Source organism: Scyliorhinus canicula, chromosome 11, assembly GCF_902713615.1.
Source record: "Scyliorhinus canicula chromosome 11, sScyCan1.1, whole genome shotgun sequence".
In the NCBI taxonomy this organism is placed as follows: Eukaryota; Metazoa; Chordata; class Chondrichthyes; order Carcharhiniformes; family Scyliorhinidae; genus Scyliorhinus; species Scyliorhinus canicula.
Window position 1 is genome coordinate 100,324,514 of NC_052156.1, and position 12,973 is coordinate 100,337,486.

At 45.7% G+C, this 12,973-nt stretch overlaps 1 protein-coding gene across 2 annotated transcripts in view; it reads right to left on the reverse strand.

Annotated features, from left to right (window-relative positions):
* Window positions 1–592: 592 nt before the first annotated feature.
* The window catches only part of cfap54 (cilia and flagella associated protein 54), a 763,542-nt gene continuing 751,161 nt past the window's right edge, over window positions 593–12,973 (reverse strand). For both annotated transcript variants that reach the window (XM_038810895.1, XM_038810894.1), the window contains 3 exons: window positions 8,913–9,084; window positions 4,723–4,797; window positions 593–996 (listed from right to left, as the gene is read on the reverse strand). In XM_038810895.1, coding sequence (XP_038666823.1) covers window positions 871–996; window positions 4,723–4,797; window positions 8,913–9,084 — 373 coding nt within the window. In that variant the 3' untranslated portion in view covers window positions 593–870. The remainder of the gene's footprint in view (window positions 997–4,722; window positions 4,798–8,912; window positions 9,085–12,973) is intronic.

The window sequence follows — 12,973 nt, forward strand, 5'->3', positions numbered from 1 at the left end:
ATGCCAGTTTTCGTCAAATGCTGCATTTATGTCAAGGGCTGTAACTCACTTCACGAGTTCAGCTCTTTTGTCTATGGTTGGACTAAGGCTGTAATGAGGTCAGGAACTGAGTAGTCCTGGTAGAACCCAAACTGAGCATCAGTGAGCAGGTTATTACTCTTTAAATACCCGTTAATAGCACTGTAGATTATCACTTTTATGATGATCAAGGTTAGATTGATGGAATGGCAATTGGCTGGGTTGGATTTGACCTGCATTTTGTAATCAAGACGTATCTGGGAAAATGTCCAGATTTCTGAGTAGATGCCAGTGTTGTGCTGGAACAGCTTGGCTTTGGCTGTAGCAAGTTCTGGAGCACTTGTTCAGGAGTGTTTATCAAAGAATTTACAGTGCAGAAGTGTTGTCAGGGCCTGTAGCCTTTGTACAGTACCTTCAGCTATTTCTTGATATCACTTGGAGTGCATGGAATTGGCTGATATTCTGCCAATAGACATGCCGCTTTGTGTAACTACCAGTGATGAAAATCAAGGCATCAGTGATATAATGCAGGAGTTTTAATTAGCAGAAACAATCAATCGATGTAACTATTTGATTCTGATACAAAGCAAATACAGTTCAAGTAAAACGAAAGGGACAGGTTTTAAATTTAGAAAACACATTGCAAAATATTATTTAGCACCTTAAAACTACAGAATTTGCTTTAAAACAACCAACACCTCAAAATGATTAAGTATTAGTTGTACGATATCTATTAAATGAATGTTCAGTTGAAGTCTGGGTTCATATTAGGAGTACATGTGAAAGAAAAATAAAACAAAATATTTGAAGACTTTGTCATCAGATACAAGTTCTGAACTGAATGTAGTAAATTTACTCCATTTCCATGAAAGAAATTAGCCACTTGAACAGAGAGCCATACTTTAATGTGTAGCCAACCGCAGGATTAAATACTTGTTCCAATTGCTCCAGGGTATCGAAGGAAAGGTCAAATGGAACCTATTGAGAAAGTAAACGAAGTTAACACAATATATGAAATAGTCAACTCTCATAATAAATATTTACAAACAGAAGATTATAAGAAAGACATCAAAAATATTTGTTGTAAGGTGTTATGATCCGAGTTGATGTTATAACTGGACAGGAAGATTCCTGAATGGATCACTGGCTCAAAGGACTTTTACTTTTATTTAAAAAACATGGAGGAACAGAGTCAGAGCACTGCTAATTAGATTCAACAACAAAAACTTTTTTTATGAAACACAAAATATTGTATTAGGATACACACAGGGGCCGGGATTCTCTAAAAACGCAGTTAAGTGTTGACGCCGGTGTAAATACCAGAGTGTTTCACGCCAGCGTCAACGGGCCTCTTGGCCCAGCGACTCTGTAGCCCACAGGGGGCCAGCACACCGCCGGAGTGTTCCGCGCTGCTCCAGCTACCGTACGTGGCCCTGCACTGCTTGTCGCAGGTCCACGTATGCGCTTCTGTGCCGGTGCTGCGCAACATGGTGGAGCCACACAGCAGGCCGGCGCGGAAGAAAGTAAGCCCTCCCCAGATCATACATGCCCGCCGATCAGTGGTCCCCGATCACGGGCCTGGCCGTCGTAGAGGCACTCCCAGAGAGACTATTCCCCCCACCAGGACAGCCACCTCAGCCGCGACGCCAAGCTCCCACAGGGTGGAACCATACCTGAACCACGCCGGCAGGAACTCGGCCGGTCGACCGCGGAGAATTGCCGCGGGGGGCTCTTTCAATGGCCCCCGAACGGCGCCATGTCAACCGCACGCGCGCCACTGCCACAGATTCTCTGGTCGCCGGAGAATCGTGTCCCGGCATCGGACCTGATCGTGGGTCTGAGGACCCATTCTCCGGCCCCGCACTGAGCGCCATATCGGCGCAGAGGTTCGGAGAATCCCAGCCAGAGTTTTGAAACTCCACCCCCAAAAACACCCTTTAAATCTTCTTTCACAATACGGCTTTCCATGAATGGTTTGTATTCTGGAATCCAGTCCAGGTTTTCCAAATGACACTTCTAAACAGATTTTTCTACCACCTCCATTATGATTTATTTGTCTTGACTGCTGTACAATCACAATCACAATTGATTTAACTCTTGATTCCCAAACTCTATTAAAATGGTATCAAACCTTTGATTTACCTCTGAAGTCTGCTTTCCCACTTTAAATCTAGTTACTGCAATTGTCTCTTGAACAGAAAATATTTGTTTTGAACAATACCTTGGTCTCTGCTCTCTTAATTTCAGTCATCTTAAGACACTCTTTCTGCCCCAATTCCCTGGTTATCTGGACAGTTACTGGTTCATAGAACATAGAACAGTACAGCACAGAACAGGCCCCTCGGCCCTCAATGTTGTGCCGAGCCATGATCACCCTACTCAAACCCACGTATCCACCCTATACCCGTAACCCAACAACCCCCCCCCCTTAACCTTACTTTTATTAGGACACTACGGGCAATTTAGCATGGCCAATCCACCTAACCCGCACATCTTTGGACTGTGGGAGGAAACCGGAGCACCCGGAGGAAACCCACGCACACAGGGGGAGGACGTGCAGACTCCACACAGACAGTGACCCAGCCGGGAATCGAACCTGGGACCCTGGAGCTGTGAAGCATTTATACTTTATTGGTATCCCTTACCTGTCGCTGAAGATTTGCAGTAATTCCAGCGTCAGGGAGATAGTAAGTCGGGATACCTGCTGGGCGAAACTCTTATATCTCTCAATTCCGAGGAACTTAAACAGGGTGTTATTCTTTGGGAACCCTGCCTCTGCAACTCCCATCCTGCCCAGGGGTTAGGGTGGAGGTGTGGGCTTGGGTAGTATGCTGTTTCCAAGGGCCAGTGCAGAATCGATGGGCAGAATGGCCCCTTCTGCACTGTAAAGTCTATGATTCTATGAAAACTGTCATAAACAGTTTTAAAAAAAACAAGGACAGAAAGACACAGTGGTGAGCACTGCTGCTTCACAGCACCATGGTCCCGGGTTCGATTCCTGGCTTGGGTCACTGTCTGTGCGGAGTCTGCACGTTCTCCCCGTGTCTGCGTGGGTTTCATCTGGGTACTCCAGTTTCCTCCCACAAATCCTGAAAGACATGCTTGTTAGGTGAATTAGACATTCTGAATTCTCTCTCTTTGTACCTGAACAGGCGCTGGAGTGTGGCGACTAGGGGATTTTCACAGTGACTTCATTGCAGTGTAATGTAAGCCTACTTGTGACAATAATAAATATTATTATTGTAAGCCTACTTGTGACAATAATAAAGATCATTATTATTAAGACAGAATGCCAAGGCAATATGTGTCCCAGGGATTAGAGAAATGTTAAAAGTGTATTTGAAGAGAGGCACAGCAAAGCAACAGAAAGAGTGATTGTAATGATCAGGTCAACTGGTAAAGAAATGTGTTTGAGGAAGGGTGAGTTTTATACAAAATATGTGGGGATAGAAATCATAGAATAAGTTCTATAGCCTGAGTAAGCTGAAGCCTCATGTATGGCTTGCTGTTGAAATAGGACAGAAGGAAGAGAAGTGATACTCTAAGGAAGTGTCCTTTGGGGTGATATGATCTGTTTAGGGGAGGCTATGGCATAGTGGTATTGTCATTGAACTAGTAATCCAGAGACCCAGGTTGATGCTCTGGGGTCCCGGTTCGAATCCCACCATGGCAGGTGATGAAATTTGTGTTCCATAAAAATCAGGAAAGAAAAGTCGAATGGTCTAATCTGGTCAAGGTCACCTTGCGTCTTTGCTGCTGGTGTGTCTGAGATGGTACCTTTATTCCCCTCCCTTCCCGCCTTTCCAGAAACCTCTCTGGCTTCCGGCCATTGAGGTCTTGGGAGGAGTCCCAATATCAGTGGGTTTCTCGATGTCTGCCAGACAGGACACAAGGGGTTCACAATATCCCTTATTATCCAAGGCTGCCTAAATTTCCCATACTTCTCCTTCATTCTCTCAGGAACGTGACTTTCCTGAATCCTAATCCACACCCAATTCAAATTCTTCAATTTCTTGTATTGTTTTCACTTAACGACGGAGGTCGAGGGCAATCTGATAGAGGTTTACAAAATTATGAAGGGCATGGACAGAGTGGATAGTCAGACGTCTTTTCCCAGGGTGTAAAAGTCTTAGGTTTATGGGCAAGGGGAAAATTTTGGAGGAGAGGTGCGAGGTAAGTTTTATTACACAGAACGTGGTGAGTGCCTGAAATGGGCTGCTGGGTGCTTGGTGGAAGCAGGTACGATAGTGATGTTTAAGAGGCATCTTGATGAATACATGAATAGAATGGGAATAGAGAGATACGGACCTGGAAGTGAGAAGGTTTTAGTTTAGAGAGGCATAATGATCGGCGCAGGCTTAGAGGGCCGAAGGGCCTGATCCTGTGCTGTACTGTTTTTTGTTCAAAGTTAAGAAAGAATTTACTGCAATGGAGGCAGTACAGTGAAAATTCACGAGATTGGGTCCTGAGATGGATAGCACACCCTACTGACACTCCAGATGAGTTCAGTTAGTTCAATACAACCTGAGAATGCAGCTGGGAGCTGTTTGGTCTCTTGTGGCTCAGCATTCTGGCTGGATGAATTCATCAAACCATCAGGAAAGCTACCATTTTCTTTGAAACAGAAAAACATTGCCCAGACCGCAACATGAATCCCGTGAATAGAAACAAATAAAAAGCACTCATGCTTTTAGGTGACTTTACCTCTGCCTCAGGCTTCATGTCTGATTCAAGAACAAACAATTCTTTTATTTCTCTGCATAGCTGCATAACCATATCCTGTAAAATAAGCAAAAACATTAAAAAATTGTCAACTTGCATCAAATTTATAGGTAGTCGTCATATCTGATTAATATATTAGCAGTTGATTTGTGATCAACACTCAATAATATAATGGGCGAAGGTAGATTTTTATTTTTCTACACACGAGTCACAAATTAGTACTGTTAAAAAGAAAAGCTTAGCAACCTTGACTTAAATGGAAAATTATTAAATACATCTGTGGCAACTTTGATATTGATCCTCTCTGGATTAATTTTGACGGTCCATAGGGTCTAAAGTTCCCACTGTTATACCCGTACCACAGGCATGAATCAGGTGCAACAAAATGGGTACACGAATGATAGTTGGACATGTGGTGGGCTGCACTTGGATTTGTAGGCAACTGTAAGCCCAATTAATTTCCATTACCATGGTGGCAGTTTCCAGTAGTTCTAGTCTTTGCGGCTGCGACTTATCAGGTCTATCTGGCCCTGCTACCTGTCTTGTATCACAAGGATACTATTTGAATGTGTGGCAGGGCACAGGCATGCCAACATCTTGGGGCAGGACAGCGTGAACCTTTCCCTGGTGCCAATCTCGCTCTTGTGGCCTTCTTTGTGTGAGAACAGAATGCAGGAGTGATAATATCGTTCAAAGCCATGCGCCTGAAAGTCCCACCCACAGTATTCCTCTGATCTTTTCCAGAGGGGGCAGGATAAATGCAAAGATGCTTTCTGCTACAACTGTGTGCACCTTGTCATTGTGTGCCAACTTCTGAAAGAAAGAAAGCAGTACGTTAACATTAACCTGTGTGAGATATTTGAGGATATGCATGTCAGGGTAGAATAGTATGTGATGGCGCTTGATAGTTACAAAGAAGCGAGGAAGGATCTAAAGAGAGAGCTAAGACGAGCAAGGAGGGGACATGAGCTGTCTTTGGCAGGTAGGATCAAGGAAAACCCAAAAGCTTTCTATAGGTATGTCAGGAATAAAAGAATGACTAGGGTAAGAGTAGGGCCAGTCAAGGACAGTGGTGGGAAGTTGTGTGTGGAGGCTGAGGAGATAAGCGAGATACTAAATGAATACTTTTCGTCAGTATTCACTCAGGAAAAAGATAATATTGTGGAGGAGAATGCTGAGACCCAGGTTATTAGAATAGATGGTATTGAGGTGCGTAGGGAAGAAGTGTTGGCAATTCTGGACAAGGTGAAAATAGATAAGTCCCCGGGGCCTGATGGGATTTATCCTAGGATTCTCTGGGAAGCCAGGGAAGAGATTGCTGAGCCTTTGGCTTTGATTTTTAGGTCATCATTGGCTACAGGAATAGTGCCAGAGGACTGGAGGATAGCAAATGTGGTCCCTTTGTTCAAGAAGGGGAGTAGAGATAACCCCGGTAACTATAGGCCGGTGAGCCTCACGTCTGTGGTGGGTAAAGTCTTGGAGAGGATTATAAAAGATACGATTTATAATCATCTAGATACGAATAATATGATTAGGGATAGTCAGCATGGTTTTGTGAAGGGTAGGTCATGCCTCACAAACCTTATCGAGTTCTTTGAGAAGGTGAGTGAACAGGTAGACGAGGGTAGAGTAGTTGATGTGGTGTATATGGATTTCAGTAAAGCGTTTGATAAGGTTCCCCACGGTCGGCTATTGCAGAAAATACGGAGGCTGGGGATTGAGGGTGATTTAGAGATGTGGATCAGAAATTGGCTAGTTGAAAGAAGACAGAGAGTGGTAGTTGATGGGAAATGTTCAGAATGGAGTTCAGTTACGAGTGGCGTACCACAAGGATCAGTTCTGGGGCCGTTGCTGTTTGTCATTTTTATAAATGACCTAGAGGAGGGCGCAGAAGGATGGGTGAGTAAATTTGCAGACGACACTAAAGTCGGTGGAGTTGTAGACAGTGCGGAAGGATGTTGCAGGTTACAGAGGGACATAGATAAGCTGCAGAGCTGGGCTGAGAGGTGGCAAATGGAGTTTAATGTGGAGAAGTGTGAGGTGATTCACTTTGGAAAGAATAACAGGAATGCGGAATATTTGGCTAATGGTAAAATTCTTGGTAGTGTGGATGAGCAGAGGGATCTCGGTGTCCATGTACATAGATCCCTGAAAGTTGCCACCCAGGTTGATAGGGTTGTGAAGAAGGCCTATGGTGTGTTGGCCTTTATTGGTAGAGGGATTGAGTTCCGGAGCCATGAGGTCATGTTGCAGTTGTACAAAACTCTAGTACGGCCGCATTTGGAGTATTGCGTACAGTTCTGGTCGCCTCATTATAGGAAGGACGTGGAAGCTTTGGAACGGGTGCAGAGGAGATTTACCAGGATGTTGCCTGGTATGGAGGGAAAATCTTATGAGGAAAGACTGATGGACTTGAGGTTGTTTTCGTTAGAGAGAAGAAGGTTAAGAGGTGACTTAATAGAGGCATACAAAATGATCAGAGGGTTAGATAGGGTGGACAGTGAGAATCTTCTCCCGCGGATGGAGGTGGCTAGCACGAGGGGACATAGCCTTAAATTGAGGGGTAATAGATATAGGACAGAGGTCAGAGGTGGGTTTTTTACGCAAAGAGTGGTGAGGCCGTGGAATGCCCTACCTGCAACAGTAGTGAATTCGCCAACATTGAGGGCATTTAAAAGTTTATTGGATAAGCATATGGATGATAAGGGCATAGTGTAGGTTAGATGGCCTTTAGTTTTTTACCATGTCGGTGCAACATCGAGGGCCGAAGGGCCTGTACTGCGCTGTATCATTCTATGTTCTATGTAAGTAGCTGAGGGAAGTCATAGAATGAACATCTTCATGTGCACTGTGTTTCAGTGATTGGAGGAGAGGTAGGAAATCTGGGAGGGGAGTTATTGTGAGCTACAGGTTATACAGGGCAAAGGAGGGAATCTTGAGAGATATAAGTCAGCAAGCATATCCCTGTAGCCCCTGTCAAGTCTTGAACTTTCTTCTGCATTGTAGCCAGCTCTTTGGAGCAATACTTCTGGCACAGACATGCTTTGCCACCTTTACCCACTATTGCTTGAAAGTTACCATCTTAACACTGGTGGAAAGATGAGATCGCTTCAGCTACCAACCTCCACCTCAGCCCTTCCAAAGCTGCATTTGAGAAGCCGAAAATTCTTCCATCATCTCCTTCCCATCGTTCTCCTTTAAGAAATACACTTATCTTGAAATCACACCAGTGATGTCCAATTTCCTATATCTCCTTTTCATCAAACTACCAATGAAGAGTACAACTAATGCTGAAATTTTAAAGTTCCACCCTGTAGTACTGCTTCTCTGTTAACTCAATTTAATGGTAGGAGAGACAGGCCTATGGTAAAGGCACTGTCAAAACACTTTGAATTCCTTTCACATTTATAGTAGTTGGGACTATTCTTCTATTTAATTGTCAATCAAGAAAGAGATCCCAGAAATTAATATCATGGCCATGTGCCTGTTGTACATATGTTTCACTGGTCTAAGGGAACTTAGAGAAACATTTTCCAGAGTATCTTTTCATTTACTGGCCCAAAGTTTTTCTCTGCTTCTTTTGTGCCTCTCCCATGAGATTACATGGCTGTGAAAGGGGGAAGTATTTATTCAGCGTGGCCATCATGTATGTGGGCCAGGTTCAATAGACCACTTGGTCTCTTTCTGAAGATCAGTTTCTAATGTTGGTATTTAATAGTAATGCCTTCACTTGTCATGTACTGTGATGCTTCCTCAATTCCTTGGCCAAGCTACATACTGCTTTCAAAAGGCTCCTCACAACTTACATTTTCAAGGACTTCCTCTGATCACTTCCCAATTCACGTTATAGCTTTGGTGTCTTACCATGTTAATGGTGCTATTTATGTTGAGAGTATTGTTCTCTCACCATCCCCAGCTATTCTGCAGTGGTGCCTGATCTTCATGACTCACATCTGAATGGCAAATTATCAATTTTATCTGTGCAATCACCCAGCAATACTGAATTGGCACAACCAGTTGCTTTCAAAGCAAATTAGCATTGTTCACCAATAGAGTGATTTATGTACCTCCAGTATTTATGTTACATTAACAATCGCACAACTGATGTGACTTTATGATATTATTGGCAACTTGTTAAAATTAGCTGTTTTCAAATATCTATTTTGACTTACTTCCAGCAATATAGGTAGTTTTCTAACATTTGTTGTCGATTCACTTCGAGAATATCTTTGCTTTGTCCTGTTCTGACTCCGCTGCAATGAACTGGATGGTGCATGTTCTGGTTTCAAGTACGCCTCAGCCTTTTGCTTTAATGCAGAAAGTTTCTTGTGTAACGAAATAAGTCTGAAAAATGGTGGAGTAACATGAAAATTTAGTATCTGGGAACATATGACTAAAAACTCTGCCTCTATTCAGTCATACTCCTCATCGCCAAGTCTCACTCCTGGCTTGTTCAAAGCTCCAGACTCCACGGTGAATGAGTGTGGGCAATGACAATATGTGTCTCTGATTTCAGTAATACCAGTATCATCACTAAACATTTATAGCTGTTTTTATTAAAGTTTTTTAAAAATTGCATGAGTGCTGTGGCCGTACGGCCACCTAAGGTGGCATTCTGCAAAGGACGCTGGGATAATTAGCCAAGTATAGGAACAAGCAGGATGCAGCCTGAATGAATATTGATGAGCAGCCTGCAGCCTGGACATTGCAATACATTGGAAAAAGGCTCCAGGCCATCCCAGGGACAATAGGACTACATTGTTAATCACAAATCTCTACCAAACACAACAACACCTATACTCCTTATTCGGAAAGCTTATGTGCCCCCAACACCTGCAGGCATGGCCGTTGAGTGCACACTCCAAAATCGGTGTGGCATTCCCTGATTGGACTCAATTGAACAGGGTGATCGAGCCCTGTTCAACCGATTGGCAATGACCCAGAGACCGGCCGAAAGGGCGCGAAATCCAGGAAAGTTAAAAGGTGCGCGCCACTTTAGAAACTCTCTCTGCAGCAACAGGAATGGAACAGCAGTGATCTTCAACAGCCACGACGAGGAGGACCATCATGCCATCAGCAGAAGGAAGACCAGAGCTAGGATATCAGACCAGACCGAGGATCAAGCATCGAGGACGACAGAAAACAACTCACGGATAAAGGCCAATATTTGTTTGTGTACTTATCAGTCACTCAAAGCTAAGTCAAGGTCTAATATTGCACTTTAGCATTCTGTAGAATAACTTGGACTGATAGTGTGATTGATTGATGTTAACATTGTGTATGTGTGAATAAAGATTATTGATTTAAAACAATAGCCAGCTTGTAGTCATTTATCCATCGCATACGGTTTAAAGACACACTGTGCCTGAGATGGTTGTGTTATTAAATCAAATTTCTGGTGTAATTTTTCTGATGAATGCAGCTCTTGACTATAGGAAAGAGGATGCATATTGCTCCCATCTCTTGACCTCATCGGCCCTAAGGATTGTTATTTTACTGCTTCCTGTGACTCACGTCCTCGGGCCATCTTATTCCCAACGTTCGTTTTCTTATCACTGGAAGTCTGCCAAGATTTTCTGGCCCCAATGAAGTGGGTTTGCAGCGATGGATGTGGCGATCCATTTAAATCTCCATTACTTCTGTGTTCTGAAAGATCCAATCAGCTAGTGGGATCATAAAACTCCAGCCATTATGAGCTGGGTACATTTTGTCCTCTCACACTTTCCCATCCATGTTTTTCCTCTGTCCTCCCTCCAAGAGAGTTTGAGAGGGAATACCTAGCATCATGCTCAAAGGCAACAGCAGCTTAGCTCTGATGCACTATCAATTACGACGAGATGAGAGTAGAATGTAATTGAGGCTTTATTACACAGAGATGTGTGGCCTCCTACAGCTGACGAAATGGCAGCTGTTCGGAGAGCACACACATTTATACTCCGCCTACTGGGCGGAGCCAGCAGGCAGGGATCTACCCCTGTACCTGTAGTACAGGGGCCTTACCGTAATTCCTATATATACAGTATAATACAACAGTGGTGACTACCACATTCACCCTCTTTTAAAAATGAGTCTAGCGGGGGTGGTGGGAAACTATGTACATACAGATTGGTTTTAAAATTACAGAGAAGATTACAAATTTAGATGATCGGGCGCCTTGATCTGTCGTTGAGAGTGCCGCAGTGCTGGTGGCGACACAGGCGTCGGCTTGGTCTTCGGTGACTCCGGGAGCGTGTCGAAATCCTCTTCATCCTCGGGTGGGAGCAAGGGGAGGACGGATTGTCCTGGAGTGGGGGCTGCAGTGGGGTGCGCCGGGGGGAGGGAGGGTGGCGCCGGGGCGGGGGGGGGGGGGGTGGGGTGTGTGGGGACCCAGCTGGTGCCAGGTCCCTGAGGGAGACTATGTCTTGGCGGCCGTGGGGGTATGCTACGTAGGCGTACTGCGTGGAGTAGCTGTAGCCTCTCAACCAACGGGTCCTGGAGCTGCCAGCCACGTTGGGAGCGAAACCCCGGAGGTGGTCTTCCTGGGGAAGGCAAAGAGACGTTCATGGGGGGTTTCGTTGGTCGCGGTGCACAGGAGCGACCGAATGGAGTGAAGTGCGTTGAGGAGGACCTCCTGCCAGCGAGAGGCCGGGAGATTTCTGGACCGTAGGGCCAGCTGGACTGCCCTCCAGACCGTCCAATTCTCCCGCTCTACCTGCCCGTTTCCCCTGGAGTTGTAGCTGGTCGGCCTGCTCGAGGCAATGCCCCTTTTGAACAGGTACTGGCGCAGCTCATCGCTCATAAATGAGGATCCCCGGTCGCTGTGGACGTAGGCGGGGAAACCGAACAGAGCGAAGATGGTGTTGAGGGCTTTGATGATGGTGGCAGACGTCATATCGGGGCATGGGACAGCGAAGGGGGATCGGGAATACTCGTCGACCACTCTAAGAAAGTACGTGTTGTAGTCGGGGAGGGGAGGGGCCCTTTGAAGTCCACGCTGAGGCGTTCAAAGGGGCGGGAGGCCTTCACCAGGTGTGCACGGTCTGGCTGGTAGAAGTGCGGTTTACACTCTGCGCAGACCTGGCAGTCTCTGGTGATAGCTCTGACTTCCTCGATGGAGTAGGGCAGATTGCGGGCCTTAATGAAGTGATAAAAGCGTGTTACTCTTGGGTGACAGAGATTGTCGTGCAGGGTACTGAGTTGGTCCACTTGTGCGCTGGTACATGTACCTCGGGACAGGGCATCGGAGGGGCTCGATGAGCTTACCAGGGCGATAAAAAATCTTGTAGTTGTGGGTGGAGAGCTCAATCCTCCACCTCTAGATTTTATCATTTTTGATCTTACCCCACTGTGTGTTGTTAAACATGAAGGCAACCGACCGTTGGTCAGTGAGGAGAGTGAATCTCCTGCCGGCCAGGTAATGCCTCCAATGTCACACAGCTTCAACGATCGCTTGGGCCTCCTTTTCGACAGAGTGCCGAATTTCGGAGGCATGGAAGGTGCGGGAAAAGAATACAACGGGCTCGCCTGCCTGGTTGAGGGTTGTGATGATATGACTAGGAGGTTTATGGTACCTATCTGCCATTGGTGCAGAACACTCGCTGCCCATTGGCTCAGGCCGGTCATGTGCCTCTCGGCTGGTTGGTTGAGACTAGTCATGTGACTGCTCACCGATTGGTCGGGAGGCAAGTAGTCCCGGCTACGAGGCGGGGTGTAAGAACCCGTAGGACCCGGCAGTCGGCCTTTCTCTGTAAGTCGACTGCCTGGCACACAACTAGTCGATTAAAGCCTAATGTTTGGATCTTCATCTCGACTCGTGTCCAATTGATGGTACATCAATTTAATCGACTAGAAGTTTAAAATTGAGCTACGGATCAAACCAGACTGCCTCCGCATCAGCCCGCACGCTACAAACACGTCAGCAACTTTTAAACACTGGCTGGCGTGTTTCAACAGCTGCCTCTCCACCACAGACAGCCAGCCCACCAAGGAGCAGAAACTTCACATCCTCCACTCGTGCGTGGGCACCGCCGTCTACTCGATGATTGAGGACGAACGAGATTATGACACGGCCATGGACCTTCTGAAAGGACATTTCCTCAAGCCTGTTAACCAAGTTTACGCACGGTATCTCCTAGCTACAAGGCAACATTTTCCCGGTGAGTCCCTTGACGAATTTTATCGGGCCCTCGTTGTCCTGGGGAGAAATTGCGCCTGCCCACAAGTTACTGTGGCAGAGCACACAGAACTGTTAATC